Consider the following 23146-nt stretch of genomic DNA (forward strand, 5'->3'; position numbering starts at 1 on the left):
ATTTTTTCTTAACATCTAATATGGAGAGAAAATCAGTTAAAGAAGACCCTCAAAATCTCCATTTCCGCCAAAGAGGAGACACCTAACTTCTTGCCTTGTCATACAGGTAACATAACCTGTATGACATTTTTTGTTCTCCAGCCTCCAGGTTTTTTTTTCTGTCAAATGTCAACAGTGCTTTGAATAGACTTTTTATGAACTCTAGATTATGACAAAAATGAAAGCGGCAATCAAATTTGCATGGATGGTAAGCGTTCAAGAGTTGCATCTTCCATTCTCTCTACCTCATACAATTGGACTACTTTATAAAAGAAATGACAACAGATTGAACTGCAATAGAACTATTGTTTTTATGGTAAAAGTCGAGGAACATAAAAAAAAATACTTATGAAGAACATATATAACGTCTATATAAGCTAAAAAAGGTAACTACTTGATCTGCTACTGAGTCTCGTCACTGAGTTCATCATTCTCTGCAGTAGGCAGCCATGCATATGGTTTCTTCAAAGTGTGGGCTCCATCATTGGATCTGCACAATGCAGCCAACTTATCATATTACTATTCAGTGTACTAATATGGTCAATAACAAGGCATTTATTATGCAAAAATTTACCACAAAAGAAATGCATTGAATACACTCTCTGTCTCTCTCGCACACACATAGGGATGGAGATTTCTATTGGTTCTTCTAATGTAATAAGGCACACAATCAACTTGGCAACAACAAAATCAAAGACCCCAATATTGCCGTTGAAGATAGAGTCGGTGCTATTGAAAGAAACATTTATGCTGATAAAGATAATTGTAACTATTCCACAAAATGAGGAAACTCACAATTGTGAAAATCAAGTAAATCCCAAGAATCAGGAAGCTGATAAACGTGTAAACTGAGTATATAAAGATATCTCTTGACTTGAGAAAATTAACAAGCAAGAGAATAATTTCTTCATGCATGTAGACCTAAAAAGGTTGAACCATATTACATCTTGTCTTCTCTGTTTTAGTGTGAGGCTTTTGTGGTATCAGAGCTCCAGCGTTCATCAATGACATGTCAATCATCAACACCAAAAGGGAACACCCACAACACAATTGCGGCTTCACCAAAATCAAGATCAGATGTCATACATCTGCTGTTTTTAGGTCTGACTTCCTCAATCATACCTACTCCCACCAGTCTTCAGCATTTTTTATCCATAAAATTGTCATCCAATAATTATCTACTTTGGGAGCCTTAGTTTACACCTATGCTTAAGAGTTACAATATGATGGGATATATTGATGGATCGTTCAAGTTTCCAAATGAGTTCTTGCCTGCTAAAGATGACAAAGAAACTGTTCTAAATCCAGTGTTTCGGGAATGAAATTGAGGTGATCAACTCTTACTGAGTTGGATCATCTCATCATTAACTGAAATTGCACACAGTCAAGTTGTAGGCATTGACTCGTCTTACAAAGCCTGGACCACCATAAAGCATATTTATGTTGTTCAGTCTAGAGCGAAACTGTAGCAACTCAAATCTACAATACGAAACCTAAAAAAGGGAATTGATTCTATAATAGTATATTTTCATAAGGCCGAAGGCATAGCTCATCAGTTAGCTATGGCCTCCAAGCTCGTTGACGAAGAAGACCTCATCATGAATATTCTTTCTGGTCTTCCCATAGATGAATATGGTGCTCTCATTGTGCACTCGCGTCGATCCCATAAATCTGGAAGAGTTATATTCTTTTCTTCTTATTCATGAATCTGAAATTTTAAAACCTGAAAGCTTTGAAGATCCATTAGCCAATATGGTGTATCGACAAAATTTTAAGAATCATAACTACAGAGGAAAAACTGAGCAACAAAGAGGGCATTTAGGAAGCCATCCTTAGGATAAAATGCTCACTTGTCATGCTTGTGGCAATCATGGACACTTTACTTCTCAATGTCGAACCATATGTCAAGTTTGTAGGATAACAGGACATGGTGCATTGAACTGCAAAACATACAAATTTCAAAAGGAATCATCTCCTCTAGAGGCTTATCATATGGAAACTAGGCCTCAAAGTGATGAAGATTTTTGGTATCCAGACACCAGCGCCACACCCATCATGTGACTACAGACCTAAACAATTTATCTATGCACTTGAAATATCATGGGCAAGATCAGTTGAAAGTTGAAAATGGTGCTGGTCTTCAAAACAAGAATGTTGGTAATGTTTCTCTCTAGAGCTCAGACTCAGTTTTTCATCAATAATGTGCTGAATGTTCCTACTATTTCCAAGAATCTACTATCCATGCATAAATTTGCCCGATAATAATGCTGCCTTTGAATTTGACGCAAATCGTTGTTATGTTAAGAATCATACAACAAGGAGAAACTTCTGAAAGGAGCAAATAAAGGAGGTTTATATCAGCTGAAGTTACAACAGGTTAAGTGGTATGATGCAGCTCATCAGAAAACAACACTTATACGAGAAGAGACCTCAGTTGCTGATTGGCATAACTAGATGGGACATCTTAATTTTGGAACTGTGATGCATGTTTTAAATAATTTTGAATTACCTATCAACAACAGGACCTCATAGTAAGATATGTGATGCATGTCAAAAAGAGAAAAGTCATGCTCTTCCTTTTGCACCAATGCAACACAAGATTGATGCTCTACTTAATTTAATCTTTATTGATGTTTGGGGACCGTCTGCTACTTCATCTATACATGGTTATAGTTATTATGTCAATTTTTTGGATGCTTTCTATTGCTTTTCTTGGATATAAAAACAGATCAGATGTACCCTTTTTAAAACTTTTCAAGTCATGGTAGAGTAGCAATTTGTTAGAAAAATAAAGGTCGTTCAAAGTGATTGCGAAGGAGAATATAGAATTGTCTCTAACTATCTCAAATAGATTGGCATTGTTCATAGAGTTGCTTGTCCACATGTTCACCAACAAAATGGAAGTATAGAAAGCAAACACAGACACATAGTTGAAATAGGGCTGGCTCTTCTTGCATATGCTGGTCCTTATAGATGTTGGGATTTTGCTTTTAAAACCGCTGTGTTCTTGATTAATAGAATACCTACTCGGGTTTTTAATATGAAGTCACCCTATCAAGTGCTGTTCAAAAAATCTCCAGATTATAAATTTCTAAAGGTCTTTGGATGTGCCTGCTATCCATGTCTACGTGATTTCAACTCTTACAAATTGCAGTTTCACAGCAAGCAATATGTCTTCTTTGGGTAAACAGCCAACGCAAATGGTATATTTGCTTTGACTAGGACGTGAACAAACTTCTCATTAGTAGACATGTGGTATTTGATGAAGCACTATATTCCTTCAAAACCACGGCGTCGATAGTCAAGCCTACACACAATGAAATTGCACCTACATTACCCTTAGTCATAACCATGCCTACCCAAGCTGTGTTCCATCAACCCAACTTTACTCACTTTTCCACTACCCAACCAACTTCTCCCAATCCTTCCTCAACCCTTGAACTATCAGCTCCCTCCATCCCCTATACTCATGATCCACCTATGGAGCCTGAACTACCAATAGCATTCGACCCTTCTATCGTTCCTTCACAACCACACCGCTCCCACACAATGGTCACTTGTTCCCATACTGGCTCCCTAAAGCCCAAAACTTATACGATCTCTAAATATCCTATCCATGAACCCCATTTCACTTATTTAAACCTTGAAACCGAACCTACTAGTGTGACTCAAGCTTTAAAACATCTTCAGTGGTCAACGCCATGAAAGCAGAACTTACAACTCTCACCAAAAATGAAACATGAACCCTTGTTCCTCTGCCGGCCTCTGCTAATATCATTGGTTCCAAATGGGTCTTTCATATTAAGAGGAAATCTGATGGCACACTTGAACAGTATAAAGCTCGCTTAGTCACCAAAGGCTATACCCAAGAGCACGACATTGACTACTTCAAAACCTTCAGTCTCGTAGTCAAACCCACATCTATAAGAGTTCTCCTTATGATTGCCATCACTTATGGGTGGACTATTCGCCAACTTGATGTTCATAATGCATTTCTACATGGTGTTCTCACTTAGAAAGTACATATGACAAACCTCTTGTTTCATTGATGACAAATTTCCCCGGCACGTTTGTCAGTTGCAAGGCCATTTATGGTTTAAAACAATCCCCTTGGGCCTGGTTCCATTGCCTCACCATTTTTTTGGTCTCTTTGGGTTTTGTTGGGACTAAGGTTGATCCTTCCCTCTTTATACGTTTTCGGCAAGATTCTGTGCTATATATTTTGATTTATGTTGACGACATCATTATTTCGGGCAATTGTGCTATAATGATTGAGTCAATCACCAATACTCTCGATCAAAAATTCAACATCAAAGATCTTGGACTCCTCCACTACTTTCTAGGTATACATGCATCGTTCTCTTCCAAAGGTCTATTTCTTTCTCAAGAAAAATACATACTTGATCTCCTCGGGGAGGCTAACATGGTTGATGCAAAGCCAAACTCGATGCCTATGTCGACTTCATGCAAACTGTCCAAACATGATGGGGAGCTCTTACCATAACCAACTCCCTATCAGCAACTTGTTCGAGCACTTCACTATCCCACTCTTACATGGCCTAATATCTCTTTTGCTGTTAACAAAGTCTACCAATATATGTAGCATCCCACTACAGTCCACATGACTACGGTCAAACGTATTTTACGCTATGTCAAGGCAATGATATCTTATGGTCTTCTCTTAAAACCAGCCACCAACTTTCAGATTGATGCTTACACTGTTGTAGAATCGGCCAGAAATGTTGATGATTGAAAGTTTACTAGACGATTTGCTATCTTCATGGGTTCATCTCTTGTCTCATGATCTGCTCGCAAACAGCCCACTGTTGCTTGGTCTAGTACCAAGGCAAACTATCGTGCTTTGGCTTCATGTTCCTCTGAGGTGTTATGGCTCACCTATTTACTTTAGGAATTGCACATCACTATGCTGCACATTCCACGCTTATGGTGCGATAATATCTGCACAACTTCTTTTGCTGCACATCCTGTGTTTCATAATAGAAGCAAGCACATTGAGATTGACATTCATTTTATTCAAGACCACATTGCGAAACATCATCTTGAAGTTCGTATATTCCTAGTACTGATCAGTTGGCTGATATTCTCACAAAGCCTCTAGCTCAAACTGCTTTTGAGAACTTACGCTTCAAGCTATACACTCTTCCTCAAGCATTCATCTTGCGGGGGGATAATAAGGCACACAATCAACTTGGCAACAACAAAATCAAAGACTGCAATATTGCCATTGAAGATAGAGTCGGTGCCATTGAAAGAAAGATTTATGCTAATAAAGATAACCTTAGTTTAGTAACTATTCCACAAAATGAGGAAACGATCGTGAAAATCAAGTAAATCCCAAGAATTGGGGAGCTGATAAATGTGTAAACTGAGTATGTAAAGATATCTCTTGACTTGAGAAAATTAACAAGCAAGAGAATAATTTCTTCCGTGGACATAGACCTAAAAAGGTTGAACCATGTCACATCTTCTCTTCTTTGTTTTAGTGTGAGATTTTTTATAATGCAATGAAGGACAAGACATTGAACTGAAAATTTTAAGTTACTGCATAAAAATGTAACCAAATGAAGAATGTTACCTGCAATCAATTTCTTGCTCATGTTTTTGACATTGCGGCATAAGAGAATGCCACCAAGCATTCATAACTGGTTTGAACTCACCCTCCTCCAACTGATCATGGGTGTGAAATAGCATCTGCTGCGTCTGGGCTGCCCTAGAGTTGTTTGGCAGTTTGGTTCTTGCAGCAAAATCGACTCTATGGTCTGCTTGACTACAAACCTAAAAAAATATGTCAAGTAAAACATATGAGCTCTCAAAGTTCAACCAAAGCTTTACCTTTTTTGTTGTGTTAATTTGACTTTACATGGTACTCAATGACAATACATGAGAAGAACAAACATGTTAGATCTGATAGGAGTTTTTGAGATACCCATCAAGGGGCTGTTTGTATGTTATTTTTAATTTATCTGCCACAAAAATTGGGGTATGTTCATAGAACACTTTTTCCACTTCAATTTTTTGAAAAGATATGTATAAAAGTAACATACTGGAATAGTAACATAATATTACTATTTCTTAAGTATATCACTTCTGAGTAATAAATTAAGCACCTATTGCAGAACCAAATTTATTATCGAGAGGCATAAATAAAGGAAAAACAAGTTGAGACTGCCCATTAAATTGCATTAATGCTGATAGACTAATTTGTGGGGCTCAGGAGGCCGGGCCATATTTTATTGAAAATTTTGCAAACACAAAACCAAATTTTTGGTGGTATAACAAAAAATGCATCTAGCCTTGATTTTCTTTCAATTAACTACTTCTTTTATGTATAATTTATTGGTGTTAAATGTAACATGTATATTCAAACCTGAGCATGCATGGTTTTGTTAACTTTTGAAAAGATTAAATGTTAAAAAGATGAGTGTGCTGTTGTAAAATTTTCCTATTTTTGGTTAAAAATTTGAAGCTCTTAAATTTTTCATTTGATTACAACACATTCCATCTTCATGGAATCCTATGAAGAGAGTAGGTGGATGGGATTTAGCTTGAAGACTTACCCACAATGGAAAAGGCTGAAGATAGAATGGAGAGCTCAATGTGAGTATGTAAACATATATACTGTATGTTCATATGTAATATATATGTACATATACATATATATGTAATATACAATGCATATAATATATACATATAACACGTACACGTATACTACGTGTTATATACACATGTATATGTATAGTTACAGTTCATATATATATAATATTATTATATATTATACATATATATTACATATACATGTATATAATACACTCATTGTATATGTACAATATATAACATATATTATACATGTATAAGGCTCATATTGCAAGCTTGTACTATATGCTTCCATATAAGAGAAAGAGAGAGAGAGAGAGAGAGAAATAGATATAAAAAAAATTTCATCTTTTGACTGATGGTGGACGTAGGTTTTTGACCAACCGCCTTAACTGCTTTGTGTTTTGTTCCCTTCTTTTCTCTTCTTTTTTTCCATAGTTGTTACTTTAGGCTCATGTTTTGTTCTTAAAAGTAGCATAGCAAGTGGTAGCAAGAGTTTGGTGAAAGATGTCAACTATAAAGGAATGTGAAATCGAGAAGTTTAATGGGTAAAATAGCTAGTTGTCATCGTGGCAATTACATATATGAGACTAGCTAATTCAGTAAGAGTGAGAGCAGCATTGATTGACAAAGATAAGCAGCTGAAGGGGATGACAAATGGCTGCAAGTGCAGGCTTCACTTAGGAAACTCGGCCATCCACAATGTCATCCATGAAGAAACGTCAGAAGCAATCTGAAGCAAGCTACAAAACATGTAGATGGGTAATAATCTAATGAACAAGCTACATTTAAAGTGACTTTATTACCTTCACATGAACGGCAAAGAAGATACCCTTCCACATTTCAATGAACTTAACATGCTTATTTCTCAACTTTTGAGTATGGGTGAGAAAATAAATGATGAGAAAAAGACGATGCTCTTGATTGTAATGTTGCCTAATTTGTATGATCATCTAGTAACCACAATCCTATTTGGAAAAGGGATACTTGGGCTATGGGAGGTAATTAGTGCCCGTTTGTCATATGAAAGGAATATACAGAATTATGGTACTAGTGAATTTCAAGCCGAGGGACTCATTCTAGATGTTGAGAAAAGAAGTCTTAGCGAAACTAATGGGAAAAGTTTTCAAGAAATAATTCTCAAATTACATCAAGAGGACCTCAGAACCATCTTAGTGATGTGGAGTGCTTTACTACAAATGAGAAAGGCCATATCTGAAGATTTTTGCAAAACATTAAAGGAAGACTTAGAGGACCGAAAGATAAAGGATCAAAATAATGAAAAGAAGTCAATACCTGTATTGAGTTAGAATTGATAATAAATATCTATATTCAGCATATAATGGCTGATTGATCTCTATATCTAAATCATTGCACGATTTTGGATTTGGGTGCATCATATCATCTGTGGCCATATCGAGAATGGTTCGATTCCTATTCTTCTTGTGATGGAGGAACTATCTTTATGAATAATGCTGAATGTAAAGTTCCTGATATAAGAACTATAAAAATTAATATGTTTGATGGAGTAGTAAGGAAGCTTGGTGAGGTACGACATGTCGCAGATTTAAAGAAAAACTTGATACCTCTTTAAGGTGCTTGGATGTAGCTAACTGCAAGTACACAACATCGAGCGGTTCAATTAGAGTCTCAAATGAAGCATTATCTGTGATGAAAGGACAATAAAATGACACTGCTAGGGAGCTGCTACTACAGTACCAACTGAAGACCAAATCAATGATAACTCGAAAAGGTGGCATATGAGACTCCCACATCTAGGAGAGAAAGATATCAAGGAGCTTCACAAGCATAAACTAATATAGGGGCTCAAGACACACCACTAGTTCATGTGAAGGGCAAATACAAGGAAAATAACATTGATTGAGCTTTGAATCTAGGGCTCACATAAGAAAAGATATCCTAGAACATATTCATACTTCTGTACTGGTAATGCTTACTCTTGTTACATTGTTTAACTTGGAATAACATAATTCAACGTAAAGACAACTTTTCTACATAGAGAATTAGGGAAACAAATTAATATGAAGCAACCTGAAGATTCAGGTTCCACTTTCAAGTAAGTTACGTACACCATGTTGGTGCACGAAATTTCATGCGCCAATACGGTTAAAGAACCATTTTTGTAAGGATAAAAAAGAAAGTCGAAAAAAGTAAAAAGACTTAAAAAGGCATTTTTTTTTAATGATTTAAAAAAAGTCCCTTTTTCTTTTGGTGTGTGTATCGAGGGGCGCACACAACTCTGTGTTCTTGTTAACTGCTCACTTCATCTGTAGGGATTTCCCCGCAATGGTCAAAAGTCAATAAAACTACTTCCTTGAGAAAGTTTCAACGGTGACATCCTTTCTTAGGAAGTTTGATAAGAAAATGTTACACATAGAAATTGACAACCATCAAAGAATTTAAAAATTATAAATAAGAGCTTGACTTCACAAAAAATTACAAGTAACAGCTTGGCCCGGCACAGAATCCATGTAGGTGGGTAATTCGAGTGGCCTAGCCAGCAAGTTGGACTAGACTACAATCCGGCCTTCCAAGCTCGACAAGGGTAGTGATCTGGTGCTAGGTTGAACTGACACTTCCAAGATCAGGTCATGTAAAAACAACTCAGTGCAGCCATGCCAATGGGCGATCATATAAATAAGCTTACCGGTCTAGATTTGATCATGTCCGGTTGGTTTAAGTAACCCATATATGACATTTGCCATTAATATTGGCTTCAGCTTTAGCCATAACCATTTGATTTGGATATGGACCCAAATAGGTCTCCTCCTGCTAGGTCTGTCGGGTTTACAGCGACCTAAGTCTTGCTGCATCAGCTCGATGGAATAGCATCCATTGAGCTCAGGGTGATCTCAAATTTTTGTATATGTTATAAACCAAAAATTTTTAAATTTATATATAAATTTTTTATTTTTCAAAAATCTGAGGGGGTGCCAAGGCCCCAGCCAGCCCACCCCTGATCCCATGTCTCATGTCCTCCTTATTTTGGCAAAAAACATCTTTTCTCTAAGATTGTTGTGGTAGCAAAGCCTCATATTGGTTGATGTGGGCAGTTGCCTACACCAATCCAAAAAAAATTATTTATTTATGTACAGATGCCTTTAAATATTTGTGCATTTATATATGCTAGTGACCCTTAAGAAATATAAATTCTTGAAATAATTTCCCTCAGCCAAAAAAATTTCTAGCTTGGCCACTGGGGGACAGCCATATTTGCCCAGGTAATTTGCTTTATGCTGATGATACGATTGCAGTCGATCTTTGTCAGAGTTGGAATCAAACACGGGTTTAAAAATGAACCCTAACAAATCCCTGGGTGGTAATTCCTTTTCTTGTCATCGATGAAGACTGGGAAAACTTTGTGGACATTTTCGGCTGCAAGGAAGCAAGTCTTCCTGTGGTGTGTCTAGGCACGCCATTTTTGTTGGTAAATTGCAGGTGTATCGTTGTGAGACTTGGTGAGGAAAGTCAATAAGAGATTAGATGGGTGGAAAACTAATTAAAACAGGCTAATTGTTATCTCGGGGAGGATTTGCTTGATTAAAGATGTGGTTACATTTTTGGGTGCAGACATATTTGGGGAGAATCGGATGATTGCAGGAGAACTTCATCTCATTGGGTGGAACTCTCTGTGTAGACCATTTCATGAGTGTGGAGTAGGAGTGGTTGATCTAAAGTTCTTTACAGATGATATGTTTTGCGTTCAAAGCCCCAGCCAATAATCCTGTTCGGGCTAAGAGGCAACTTTTTTTGGGGAGTGGGTTATTTTTGAAATCCCTCTTTTTCTCTCTCTCTCTCTCTCACATACTCTGGCCTAGTTTGCTTAATAGGGATAGATATGTCTATATTCTGTCAAATCGAGAGTTGGATCACTTATCTCACTTATATTTTTCATGGGGGGTCGAATTATGGTCTTAGAATAATGAAGATAATTTTCCATGTAATTAATCGATGATCACGAAGTTGCTCTTCAGTCAAGAATGGGTTCGGGGACCAAGAACATTAATGGCATAATTTTGAAAAAAAATAAACATATGATTTCACTTTTAAATTGGAAATTCTTTTGTCATAAAATGCACAAGATCAGCCTCAAAAGACATGACCTAAGTTATTGATTTTCATGCATATTTTACAACGAAATTAGACACTTTTTCTTTCACATAATTTTGAATAGTGCGTATTATTTAGACAATAAGCCCGCCTCAAGTTATCATGAACTTTAAATTAACTAGCAAATTGTTTTGCAAGCAAAAAAAATTAAGTTCTAACATGTGCATTATTATAAGTAACATCCTGTATTCAAATTGGACCAATTGTCCTGCGTTTTGGAATATAGCAGTTTCCTAGATGCAAGTGATCGGTTAAGCAGCGCAGGCCAGCAGATCAAATTCAATAACTATACATATATATATATATATATATATATATATATATATATATATATATATATATATATATATATATATATATATATATATATATATATATATATATTATGCACCATGTAAGAAGTTACTTGTTACCAAATTTATATCCAACCAGCAATCTGATCCAAAACTGACATCTACAACACGCAAATAGTCAACCCACATGCACACTAAACACACACATAACCATGCCCTAATTAATGTATTTTTCTCATGAAAGATCCAATGAATTCCAAACAAATATTTGAGACATACGCCTTGAAACCACATTCAGCTATAAGCCACTCAGACGGTGAATTCTAACCAAGAAAGAGTACTAGAGAGCGCCAGATTAACGTGCAATGTATTACCATGTCTCTCAACTTCATGTCTAACTAAGCCCATTTAAAACTATGTTGTTCATCATCTTCTAGTTAAACTTTGTTTAGATGTCGGTAGAACTACTACATTTTATTGTCTGAATTTGCACAGTAACTAATACTTTAGTTTAAAGTAGATAGTTAATTACGATATGATCAACTTTATTATAATTTCTTTTTGGACATTTTCGCCGATTCATAATCAAATACAATGTTAGTAGAAGGACTATGATATTGAATTAATCTTTACATATTAGGTTTTCCTTTCTTGTATCAGGAGCTAGGTCACCCATGCACAGCCTGTGTTAACGACTGTGTTAACGACATATACCGTCGTGTATGTCTTGTGTCTAAATACTAATGGTTGTTGTATCGGTTCATATAGACCAATATACAGTGGATCAAGGGGCTGTCGATGTGATCTATATCAGTGGCAGAGCAAAAAAATTTTGGCTGATGGGCAATAACCGATCCCTCTTTTAAGACAATGAGTGCTTGCGGGGCACTGACTTAGGTATGATGTGGGCACCACATGCGGCTGGACCTATCTGAACCTAGTTCCAGCTTAATGACAATGTAAGATTTCAAGGGCTGGTGTGGCAGTGGCCCACACAGCCCAGTCACACAGTAGCTCGTCCCTTCAAGGAAAATTTAGCTGAGACAAATTAAACATACCAAATTTTAAGTTAATTTGTTATTATAGGGGGAGAGGTCTCCCATTTAACTAATAGGTGTATTTTGGTAATTTCAAGTCCATAACGCATGGCCAAAAATGACTATTCGTTTGGAAAGTTACAAAAAGAAGAGCTGATTTTGGAAATATTCCCATAGTGCAAGGACCGTTATGGAAAAACCTCAGAAAAAAAATTGGGAGCCTAGTATCTCTCGGGAAGAAAATATTAGCATGAGCACCAGAAAATGATCTTCCCATGGAAATTTGAGGTTCCCTGTAATATTGAGATGCGTAATGCGAGAAAGTCAACCCCTAGGCATGCTGATCTTCACACTTATCGCGGTAGCTATTTGCTTCTAATCAATTATTAATTTGTTCAAATTTCAATAAAAGAGATTATAAAATAATAAAATCTCCTCTCTCAAGGCATAAAAACGGTTTGTGCAAAGATTAATGACACAAAAAATCTGATTTTCCTGTTGGCAGAAACGAGATGATCACCAACAAGGTTCATGGCAGTAGTTGTATAACCAGTGAAAGAAAGAAGATCGAACTGATTGTCCAAAAAAGAACTATGTCAAGAAGATTCATGCAATATATATATATATATAAAAAGAGCGAGAGATAAAAGAAAAAGAAAAGAGACTCATCCATTTGACATCATAATAGCACTCCTAATTTCAATATCAATATTACTTTTTAATACCATCAATATAGTACCCTTCAAGAATTTAACTGGGGAGGTGGGTAGAGGTGGAGCCAAGGGGGGCTGGCGTGGGCCCTGGGCTCACTTTAATTTTTTTTTTTTAAAATGTATATTAAAAAATTTCACTTGTTATATATAAAAATTTTAAAAATTAATATTTTGGTCATTGTCGAAACTTTAATTCGACCTCTTTTATAAAAAAAATTTATGGTTTGACTTCTGAAGGTGGATACAACATCCCACTGAATCCAACCGGTTATGCTACCTATATATATATATATATATATATAAATAAAGTGACTGAATCCAACCGGTTATGCTATATATATATATATAAAGTGAAAAGGATTGAGAGAAAAGAAAGAAAAACCTCAAGGTTGCTGCCGAAGACGTTGGTAGGATATGTTTTAAGTAAGCCAGTCCTGGAGCATGCAACGGCGGGGTCGATGGTTGGCATATCCGAAAGGGAGCCACCAGCAGCCACGTTAGTAGCGGCAGGGTCGTCGCTTTTCCCGAGAAGCAGCAGAAGATCACTTGTTTTTGTAGCAGCAGGAGAATCGGAGGAGATGTCAAGGCAGAGGGTGCAGTCGGGGGTGGTACCTCCCGCAGAGGAGGAGGCGGGCGACCCTCTAGTTGGTAGAGGAGGTCGAGTTCTTGAATTTCACGCCATTGGGGAGGCGAAGGGGGACGGGGAGATGCGATCTCACCAGCTTCCTCCTCCACATGCGACTGTCCAGCCTCTTGCTTCCCACACGGTGGGCAGGAGGAGAAAGATCTCCACCATGGCACCATAGGTTTCCCAGCGGATGGATCCATTGGGGCTGGGATTGAAGATTACAGCCAATATGAAGTTGGAAATCTCTCATAAAAAAGGAAAGGGATCAGGTGCCCGTACAAGACAGAGAGAGAGAGAGGGGGGTGAAATGAAGAAATAAATTTACTTTTCTACCCCTTGTCAGGAGAATGAAGTAGCAATTAAATTACTAAAATGGCCTTGTTGGTTTTTTCATTAGCAGTTGGCTGTCTTCCAGCCTTTCTATTTACAACTCAAAGAATGACAATATTGTCCTTATAGGTTTAGCTACAGAGTATTTTTCACAACAAGATAGTTGAGATTCAGTGGCGTTCAGAAAGCGCCTGCGAATGTCTCTTTGTGAGATATAACAAGCCCAGCCGAGGGTGCCAATGAATGTCAGGACATAAATGGCCTTATTTTCTGTCACATTTCATTAATGTCACTGAAAGGTTTTCAGTGGCATTCCAACTGTCCCAAAATACGCCTTTTTAAGTAGGCTCATAAAGTGATGGAAAGAGCTTTCAGTGGCATTTCTGCAGCGCTAGTATTATGATATTATGACATACTAAAAATGCCAATGTAAAGTTCTCTATGGTATTAGACCTCTGGTTTATGACTTCATTAGCACGTCACTGAAGCATTTTCAATGAAATTTACAAAACGTCATTGTGAACATTTTATGGTGAATTTCAAGTGACCATGAAGGTCTTCACTGACATCTAATCATAAAATGGTAGTGGTATTATTACTAAACATGTTAATGGTGCATATGTCTGCCATCATTCCTATTTTATGATAATTTGCATATGCCATTGAAGGCCTATCAAAAACATCATTAAAGATCTTTTGTAATTACGACCAAATTAGAAAGTCAAAGACAATAAAAAGGAGTTCTTTTCCTGTCAATATAAAGATCATTGTCATTAAAATAAGGTTTAGGAACATTCAAATATGTAAATACAACACAAAAAATACACAATTTCCAACTATAAATCCAACATTTGTGCGTCTACATCAAACTACAAATCGAATATTTACAAAAGAACCAATAATCCATTTATACAAACCGTCACTACTTGTTGACACTTTACTCTCGTCACCATAAGACCATTTTCAAGAATCCTGCGTGTGATGTTTGTTAGAAGCCCAACTCTATCAGATGTTTGCACCTCTGTCTTAATCCTTGCAACAAGCACAGCATGAACAAGGGATTATTAACTTAATCCACCTTTGTCACGTGCAAGTTCACTTCTGAATTTAATAAATATGCTTGAGACTCTCACTGCCAAATGAATTTAGTAATACTAAATTCACAACAAGATTGATAATAGCATTGGCAGAAGCAAAAGAAAAAAAAGTCGCGTCACATTAAGTAAGCTACCAATGCAGCACAAAATATTCTTACGTTAGTTGACAAAGATAGCAAGAAATGTTATACCGATGCAAGGTATGATGAACAAAAATATTTACAAGCGCATTGGAGCATTGGCCAACTAAAAAATAATGCTGCACCAAATTGTTTTATAACATGAAGAAACACATTAACCTATATGTGATTCACCGACAAAGCTAGTAAATGCCGCACAAATATTTTAGATCTCAAACAAAATAATTGTGAAGCTGGGATATATGGTGTATTTTCTGATCTACTAAATTAAATGTGCCCACACTATATTCTTAGTAGGGATATGCCTAGTCTGACCAGCATATGCAGTCCTAAAGTTAGTAGTAAGATAAGATTACTTGAAAAAAAAATTATTCGTCAACCATCCATGAAACACTTAGATATGTGTTTTTATCATCAACAATTCTCGAGGGGTAACAGTAACATATCCCAAGTTTTTGTAAAGGCATTTTCATGTACTTTCCTATACAATTTATGATCATTTCACATTGTCAAGAAATAAAAAGAAAAAAAAGTCCTCTACATGAAACCTATCACTCAAAAGCATCTATAACTAAATGAATAATTAGTGTAAAAGTGATATAAATCTGATTCATATTATCTGATAACATATTGTACAATAACAATATGATTACAACTAGAAATGGAACATAATTCAATAGGAGGCAATATCCAGCCAGTGTCAACAAAGAGACAATCTATAGAAAAAATCAAAGCACAAATTCAGAGAAGCTAGATAAAATAATCCATTTCTAAAAGCTGCGGCAGAATAATAGATGCAGGCAACCTAACAGTAGATAAGACCCTTGAACAACAGTCTGCTCCAACCTGATTTATCACCGTGATTGGGATCTCCACCACTAATAATATTCATTTTGAGCCATTCTAAAGACAATTGATATCGGCAAGTCTAATTCTTCATAAAAAGATTATGAAGCTTAAAGAAATAATGATATCAAATGATCAAACTGCACAGGGCCAAACACATAACAAAACAAATTTCAGAACAAATTAGAGGCATTTAGTCCCAGTCTTTATCAAAGATCATTGCACCATCAACATCCAAAGGGCACTTGTAAGTTGTAGTTGAAGCTATACTTTTTTTTTTCCTTTTTAGCAGTTGTAAAATGATGATATAGGAAATGTCTAATGTAGACACTACAATAAAATAGTCCATAAGGATTTATAGCTCATGAATGATTCCTTTCATTTTATTGAATATCAAAGTCCAAAAGTTCTCCGTATCATTAAGATATTGCTAAACTTACATGGAGACAATGGCTAGAGTTATTCACATAATATAATCCAAAGTAATGCAAGTAAAAAAAATGTCTAACCCACGCGAGCAACATAAATTTAAATTTTCCATGCACCAGATATTTCAACCATAGATGTAGGCTGAGATATGACAGAATACCTCAAGTAGAAACTCAAAAATAAGATGATAACTTCAAAGAAGAAAAACAAAGAGAAAATGCAATAATAGACCACACAGAAGAGTTACAACTTGAATGCTGAAATAACTTCCTCTTTTACCTCTTTATAATGTAAACAAGTGTGAATTGTAAAGAACTTGATTTCACTTTGAATCATACAGCCAATGTATTCAATACATTCCCCTTCAACTCATAAAATGGACAGCAATTGACGTAAGTTAAAATTGGCATGGATGATGATTGACAAGAGAAAGGAAATAAGACCAAGTAAGAGAAAAATAGACAGATAATCATATAACGAGAAATTGGATTTCCTATTCAAAACTAGAATTAGATTGTTTTGTTCAAAACTAAAAGTAGATTTTCTTTTGGTGGTTCCTTTTAATCATATAACCAGTTAGATGTTTTCTAGAAGAAAAAACGAAGAAGCAAATATTGACCTGACCTATTCTCCCCAACACTCCTCTAGAAACAATGACAACACAAGCAAAAACTTAGACAAGACCCAATGGAAGAAGAATGAGAAAGAAAGTCGAAGAAAAAGACAAAGTCAATAACACCCTCATGCATTGTTTCCAGAAGAAAAAAAAGGGAAAAAGGTTGCAAAGGCTAACTTGTTCCTCTGCTGCACTTCTATGGTTACGAATCCAGATGAAGCAATGGTAGATTCTGGATTGACAGAAGAGGGGTAAAGTTTTAAATGTCCATAGAGGTAGAAACTTCATGAGAGAAGGGAAAAGTCTACAAACACCAATCCAAAACTCTAGATATGCTCGATTGAAAGAGACAGGTGAAGTCTCCAAACTCCACAAAGGCAGAAGTTATACACACACACACATATATATAGAATGAAGCCCACAAAAACTAGAGGAAAGCCCATAAAGTTTTAGCCTTTTCAATAGCATTAAATTCAACCCTAATTCTTCCCCTTCTTTTCTGGCAGCCACAATGTGCCAACACATTAAAAGTTTATTGGCATCACCCTTCCAAATTTTATAAAGGAGGCTTTAGCATGACACCCTATGGTTAGCGCCAAAGAAGGGCACCCCATCAATGGCATCCCATTAGTGCTATACCACTGAATGCCATATATCTTTGGTGTGTGCCCACTACCCCTAGTTTGTTTTTATTTGATCTGCTTGCACAATTGAATATTTATAAATGTGCAGTGTGAGTACATATGTCAAGAGGGACATTCTAATTGTGTTATTATGCCAGATTATGTGATTTTGAAAGTAAAAAATTATTTGTCATGTTGACTTATACGGCAGAGCATGATGTGTATTTGGGCCCAAATGCCTAACTGTACGTACGACCCTCACACAATAGATGTTTTGGTCTTCTTTAGAAAAGAAACTTTTCTCTCTTCTACTTAATGTTTTCTCTTACAAGGGGTTTTCTTTTTACACATGGGACATTTTAGTCATTTCAGTTATTGAACAAAAACATGATTACTTTGCAACCTGGATAGATGACCTTCTCAAGGATCAAAGCAAATGTGATCTGATGTAAGGATTGAAGTCAGTAAGCAAACTTAGTTTAATAAGCAAGGTGGGTTTTTGCATTTTCCCCATTTGAAATGATTGAAGTCGTCTGAAAGGAAGGTGGGTTTTTGCATTTTCCCCGTTTTGCCCTCTTTATTGACTTTAATAAGCAAGACCATTGGATTGAATCTGCCTTGCTCCAGGGCTTATACAATGTTTGGATAGAAGGGAAGCAGATGATATTAATGGATGGAAAGAAAAGAGAAAAAATGAAAAACAAGGAAGGGATTGATGTTGAGGAAGGAAAGAGAGGAAAGAGAAGGGAAGGGAAGGGAAGAAATGACTATAAGGGGCCGTTTGATGGTCTGAAAATATATTTCCGAAAATATATTTCTGAAAACATATTTCTTGGAAAAATGGAATTGATGTGTGTGTGATGATTGAGAAATATATTTCCAGAAATATATTTCTATGTTTGATGATAAAAAATATATTTCCAGATTTCCAGAAAATTAATTCTTAGTTTGATAATAAGAATACATTTTTTCAGATTTACAGAAATTAGATAAATAACCACACCAAATAGATAAATAACCACACAAACGAAAGCATATTAGTTTAAATGGATAATAATAATTATTTCATATTGTGGTAGAGTTATCAAAGATAAAGGCTATTCACGTCTGTTTTAACCCTACATTTTCAACACAACCAGCAAGTAAAGAAGGTGACGGAAACATGTTTCCGAAAATATTTTTTCAGAAACGTGTTTAACGGTCACAAAAAATTTTTTGTGTTTGATGAAATCGGAAATTTTTTAAAATTTTGAATTTTTTTCCTTCTGCTACAGAATTTTTCCAGACCATCAAACGACCCCTAAAAGTTTGTTTGTATAAATATGGAAGAAAAGAAAATGAATGATTAAATCATGTTTGCTTATATTATATAGAGGAAAGAAAATGTGAGAATTTAAGTCAGTTTGTAATAATTCCCAACATTAGAATATGGTAAGAAGGCAAAAGAAATAAGAAGGTTGACATGAGAATTATAGTGGTTTGGATGAATAAGGCTACGTCCACTTCACCCCTAATGAATTTCAAAATCTATATTATTATTGTGAGGATTTTCTTTTATCCAGCAAGGAGTTTACATGTAGGCCCACTTTTTGTGGGTCATTATTATAGTAATTTCTATATACATAATTGGTACAATTTTGTTTAGAGTTTCTTTTTTTCACCAATTGTTGATTTCTTTCCATTTCACTCTTTTAACACAATGGCTAGGATTCTTCACAATCGTAAATAACTTGGTTCTTATCTCTAACATTCCGTCTCAAACTAATCTCTCAAAAATTGAGCTTCCTTATTGAAATTACTGGATTTTGGACCTAGAGAAGTTCTAGCAAATGTGTGAGCCATCTGATTTTTGGTTTCCACATATTTCACTTCCAATTCTTGATTTGTGATGCGTTCTCGAACAAAGTAATAGTCAATCTCCATGTGCTTCATTCGAGCATGAAAATAAGATTGATAAATAAATATTTTGCTCTCACATTATTGCACTTCAAAACACATTTACTTTTTAGTACTAAAACCCAGTTTAGTTAAGAGAAAAGATAGCCATAGAGATACAAATGATGCCCCAACCACTGCTTTGTATTCAACTTCTATAGAAGACTTGGCGATAGTTTTTTTACTTGGATGCTGACCAAAATATAATGTTATTGTTTAAGTAAACTATATACCCATTTGTAGATTTTTTGCCATCTAAGCAGCTTGTCCAGCCATAATCTAAGTTGAAGTTTAGACACTCTCCTTGAGCAAATACTAGGCCATAATGCAGGTTCCCTTTAAATATCTCACTATCCTCTTAACATAGTTCCAATGATCTTGAGAAGTATTTTGCATGTATTGATACACTTTATTAACTACATATGTAAGGTCTAGTCATGTCGGGGTCACATATCAGAGATCTCCAACAATACTTCTATAGAGAGTTCCATTTTCGAAAGGATTTCTGTCATATTTTGATAAAGTAGGGCTGGCAATAGCTAGAGTGTTGATTGGTTTGCATTCATTATATTAGCACATTTAAGAAGATCCATTATATGTTACCTTTGAGAAAGAAGTAAGCTTACCTCTTGCTTAATGGCTTCCATGCCCCCCCAAAAAAATTCAATGGTCTGAGGTCCTTAACTGTGAGCTCTCTCTAGAATTTTTTATTAAGGACTGTGTCTATTGAGTAGAGCTTCCTGTTATGAATATATCATCTACATAAATGAGAACATAAATGATATTTTGATGGCATTTTTTTATAATGAGTGATGAACTGGACTGACATTTTCGAAAGCCATGTTGATGCAGGGATGACTGGAGTTGATTGTTTTAGACCATATATGGCCTCTTTACGTGTAATATCTATTGAGGATATTTCTTATTGCAAATCCTAGAGTTGACTCATATAGACTGGATTTTAAAAACCCCCCATAAAGAAATGTGTTTTTGAACATCAAGTTGTCAAATCTCTCATCCTTTAGTTATGGCCATGGCAAGAACTATTCAAATAGTAACTAGTTTGTCAGTAGGACTAAATATCTTAGTATAACCTATTCCTTCGTATTGATTATACTCCTTAGCTACAAGACTTGTTTCATACCTTGCAGATTGATCCATTTGAGTTCCTTTTTATTTTGTAGATCCATTTACACCGTCCCATGTTAGAAGTACTCAGTCAAGTCAAGATCCACATTTTGCTTTCATATAGTGCCAAAATTTCTTCTTCCATGGTTTTTTTCTGTTTTAGGTTTATTCTAACTTCATAACTTCGGGGTTCAGTTTCTTCACAAGTAGACTCCTAAAAAGCCTTTGGAATTCTAGTACCATCCATTCATTGAGTCACCATGTAATGTGTTCTATAGGCTTGACTATGGACAGTAGATCTACGAGAAGTTGAATTCTAAATCAGTGTTGTTAGATGCATGTACATCAAGGCATGATGCACCTGCATCATTTTACATCAAATGATGAAACACTTTAAAAAGTACATGTGAGGCATACTTGACCTAATGCCCACACTTTAGGAGGTGACTTGTACAATCCATAACTATCGACATGTAGATCTATGACAAGTTGAATTCTAAGTCAGTGTTGTTAGATGCATGTACATCAAGGCATGATGCACCCGTATCATTGCACGTCAAATGATGAAACACTTCAAAAGGTACATGTTTGGCATACTTGACCTAATGCACATGCCTCACAAGGTGATATGTACAATCCATGATTGTGTATTTAGTGCATGATGCATCATGGTGAGATATGAATGGTCGCTACTCCCACCAATTATTAAAAATTGGGAGAAGTCTCCTGACATTTCTCAAGACCCAATATAGAAAACTTTTCAACTTAACACCCAATATAGAAAAGAGTTTCAATTTTCAAAAGGGGTTCTCCATTCTCCATCCATTCAGTGATGGTGTTAATGTGCGCCCCCCTCTTTGGCAAACTCTCTGATAGCCATTATGTGACCTTTGCTGAAAGTTTGATCTAGCTTTGGTGAATATTTCTTTCTCTCTCTCCTATCTTTCTCTTCTCCTCTCTTCTGATTGAATGGTTGAAGGATACTGACAAGAGTGGCAGATTGGCTAGTAGCAATTCTTGCCTTTTCTCCAAGCTGTCACACACTTTGCGGTTCAACTATATTGTGTTAGACATCTGCATTTGATATTATGTAGTATGAAATTTATTTTAACAAACAAGACTATTAACTTGACTTCATCCATGACTAGGTATCTACTTGTGAGTGTTTTACAAGTTTTATGAATTAAGAGTCAAAATTTTCTTTCTTACATAAACACATATGAGTTGGCAAACAAAAAAAGGCTTTAGACCTTTGATTTTTGAAAATTCATTAAATCTTATTGTATGTTGAAGAATTATGTTTTTTTTTTCTTTGTTTGCAGGTTTTTCATGTTGGAGACCAGATGCCTATAGTTAGTTTCAATTTATAGAAAAATATACATAAGTACTTTTTCATATAATTTAGTTTCCCAAATCATTTTTGCCTTTTTATTTTTTATATTTTTGAAGGATATTATATATTTCAAAATTTTAGATCTGATTTTTACACATCACATCACCACACTGTGTATCTCCTCACCCCACAATCTCAATGTGTCACTTCACCAATGCCCTTAACAACATTACCCTAGAGTAATTAGAATTGGATGTCACTGGATCTGAATTAGGCTTACAAGAGCTACTTGAATCATGATTTGAATTGGAGTGATGTTGCAATTGACTTGAAATGGAACTTGGGTTAGGCTCATGGCTACTTGAATCATGATCATTTAACTTGAATGGAGCCTAAGTCTTTAGATAGCAAGCTATTATTCTTGTCATTGTTAGGAGCTTGCCTCATTCATTCTCCTTCAAGCTCATAATGTAAAAAGGGAGAAAGGAAGGGATGAAGGATGAGATGTGGATTGTGTAGCTGGTGTGGAGACATTGTCCAACTTGGAATGAGCATGTTGCAAGAACCATTGTTAGACATCATTCTTTGTGATCGGGGTTTGTGTGCCCCTAAAATATCATGTTTTTCAATGAAAAAGAATTTCTAGATATGTAAGTTTTGTGAGTCACCAGATCAAAACAGACATAGCCTTTATCAAGTGCTCTATATTTGATAAACACACATGGCTTGGATTTTGGATCTTGTTTTTCCTGCATGACACAAGCAAAGGTAACTTATGTAACAAAAATTTTGTAAAGAGTTCATATGTAGACTTCCCATGGAGAGTCTTGCTTGGTAGATATTTATGAGACATATCACAGTTCTAAGAGCGATGACCCAAAAGTGTTTTGGAAGTTCAGCATGAGTCAATAAAGTCAATCCGGTCTCAACAACCTGATGATGTTTACGTTGCACAATTTCATTTTGTTGATGAGTGTAAGGGAAAAGAAACCATTGTCGTATACCTTGGGCATTCAAAAATTCCAAAAAATAATTTCCAGTGAATTCTTATCTATCATTGAAATTAAATATTTTAATAGTTAACCAAGTTGATATTCAACAATTCTTTTGGAAATTTTTGAAAACAAGAAAACGTCTCACTTTTGGCTCACAGAGGAAACAATCATGAAATTTTTGAAAGATCATTGATCAACAAGAGATGGTAAACAAATCC

At 35.7% G+C, this 23146-nt stretch overlaps 1 protein-coding gene across 1 annotated transcript; it reads right to left on the reverse strand.

Annotated features, from left to right (window-relative positions):
• Positions 1 to 441: 441 nt before the first annotated feature.
• On the reverse strand, positions 442 to 13634 carry LOC126410185 (uncharacterized). The gene is made up of 3 exons (XM_050078479.1): positions 13211 to 13634; positions 5636 to 5835; positions 442 to 529 (listed from the first exon to the last, which is right to left on the reverse strand). Exons 1-3 carry the CDS (start codon positions 13295 to 13297, stop codon positions 442 to 444), a joined length of 375 nt encoding a protein of 124 aa, XP_049934436.1. The 5' UTR covers positions 13298 to 13634.
• Positions 13635 to 23146: the final 9512 nt, after the last annotated feature.

The sequence above is a fragment of the Nymphaea colorata genome, chromosome 6 (assembly GCF_008831285.2).
Source record: "Nymphaea colorata isolate Beijing-Zhang1983 chromosome 6, ASM883128v2, whole genome shotgun sequence".
NCBI lineage: Eukaryota > Viridiplantae > Streptophyta > Magnoliopsida > Nymphaeales > Nymphaeaceae > Nymphaea > Nymphaea colorata.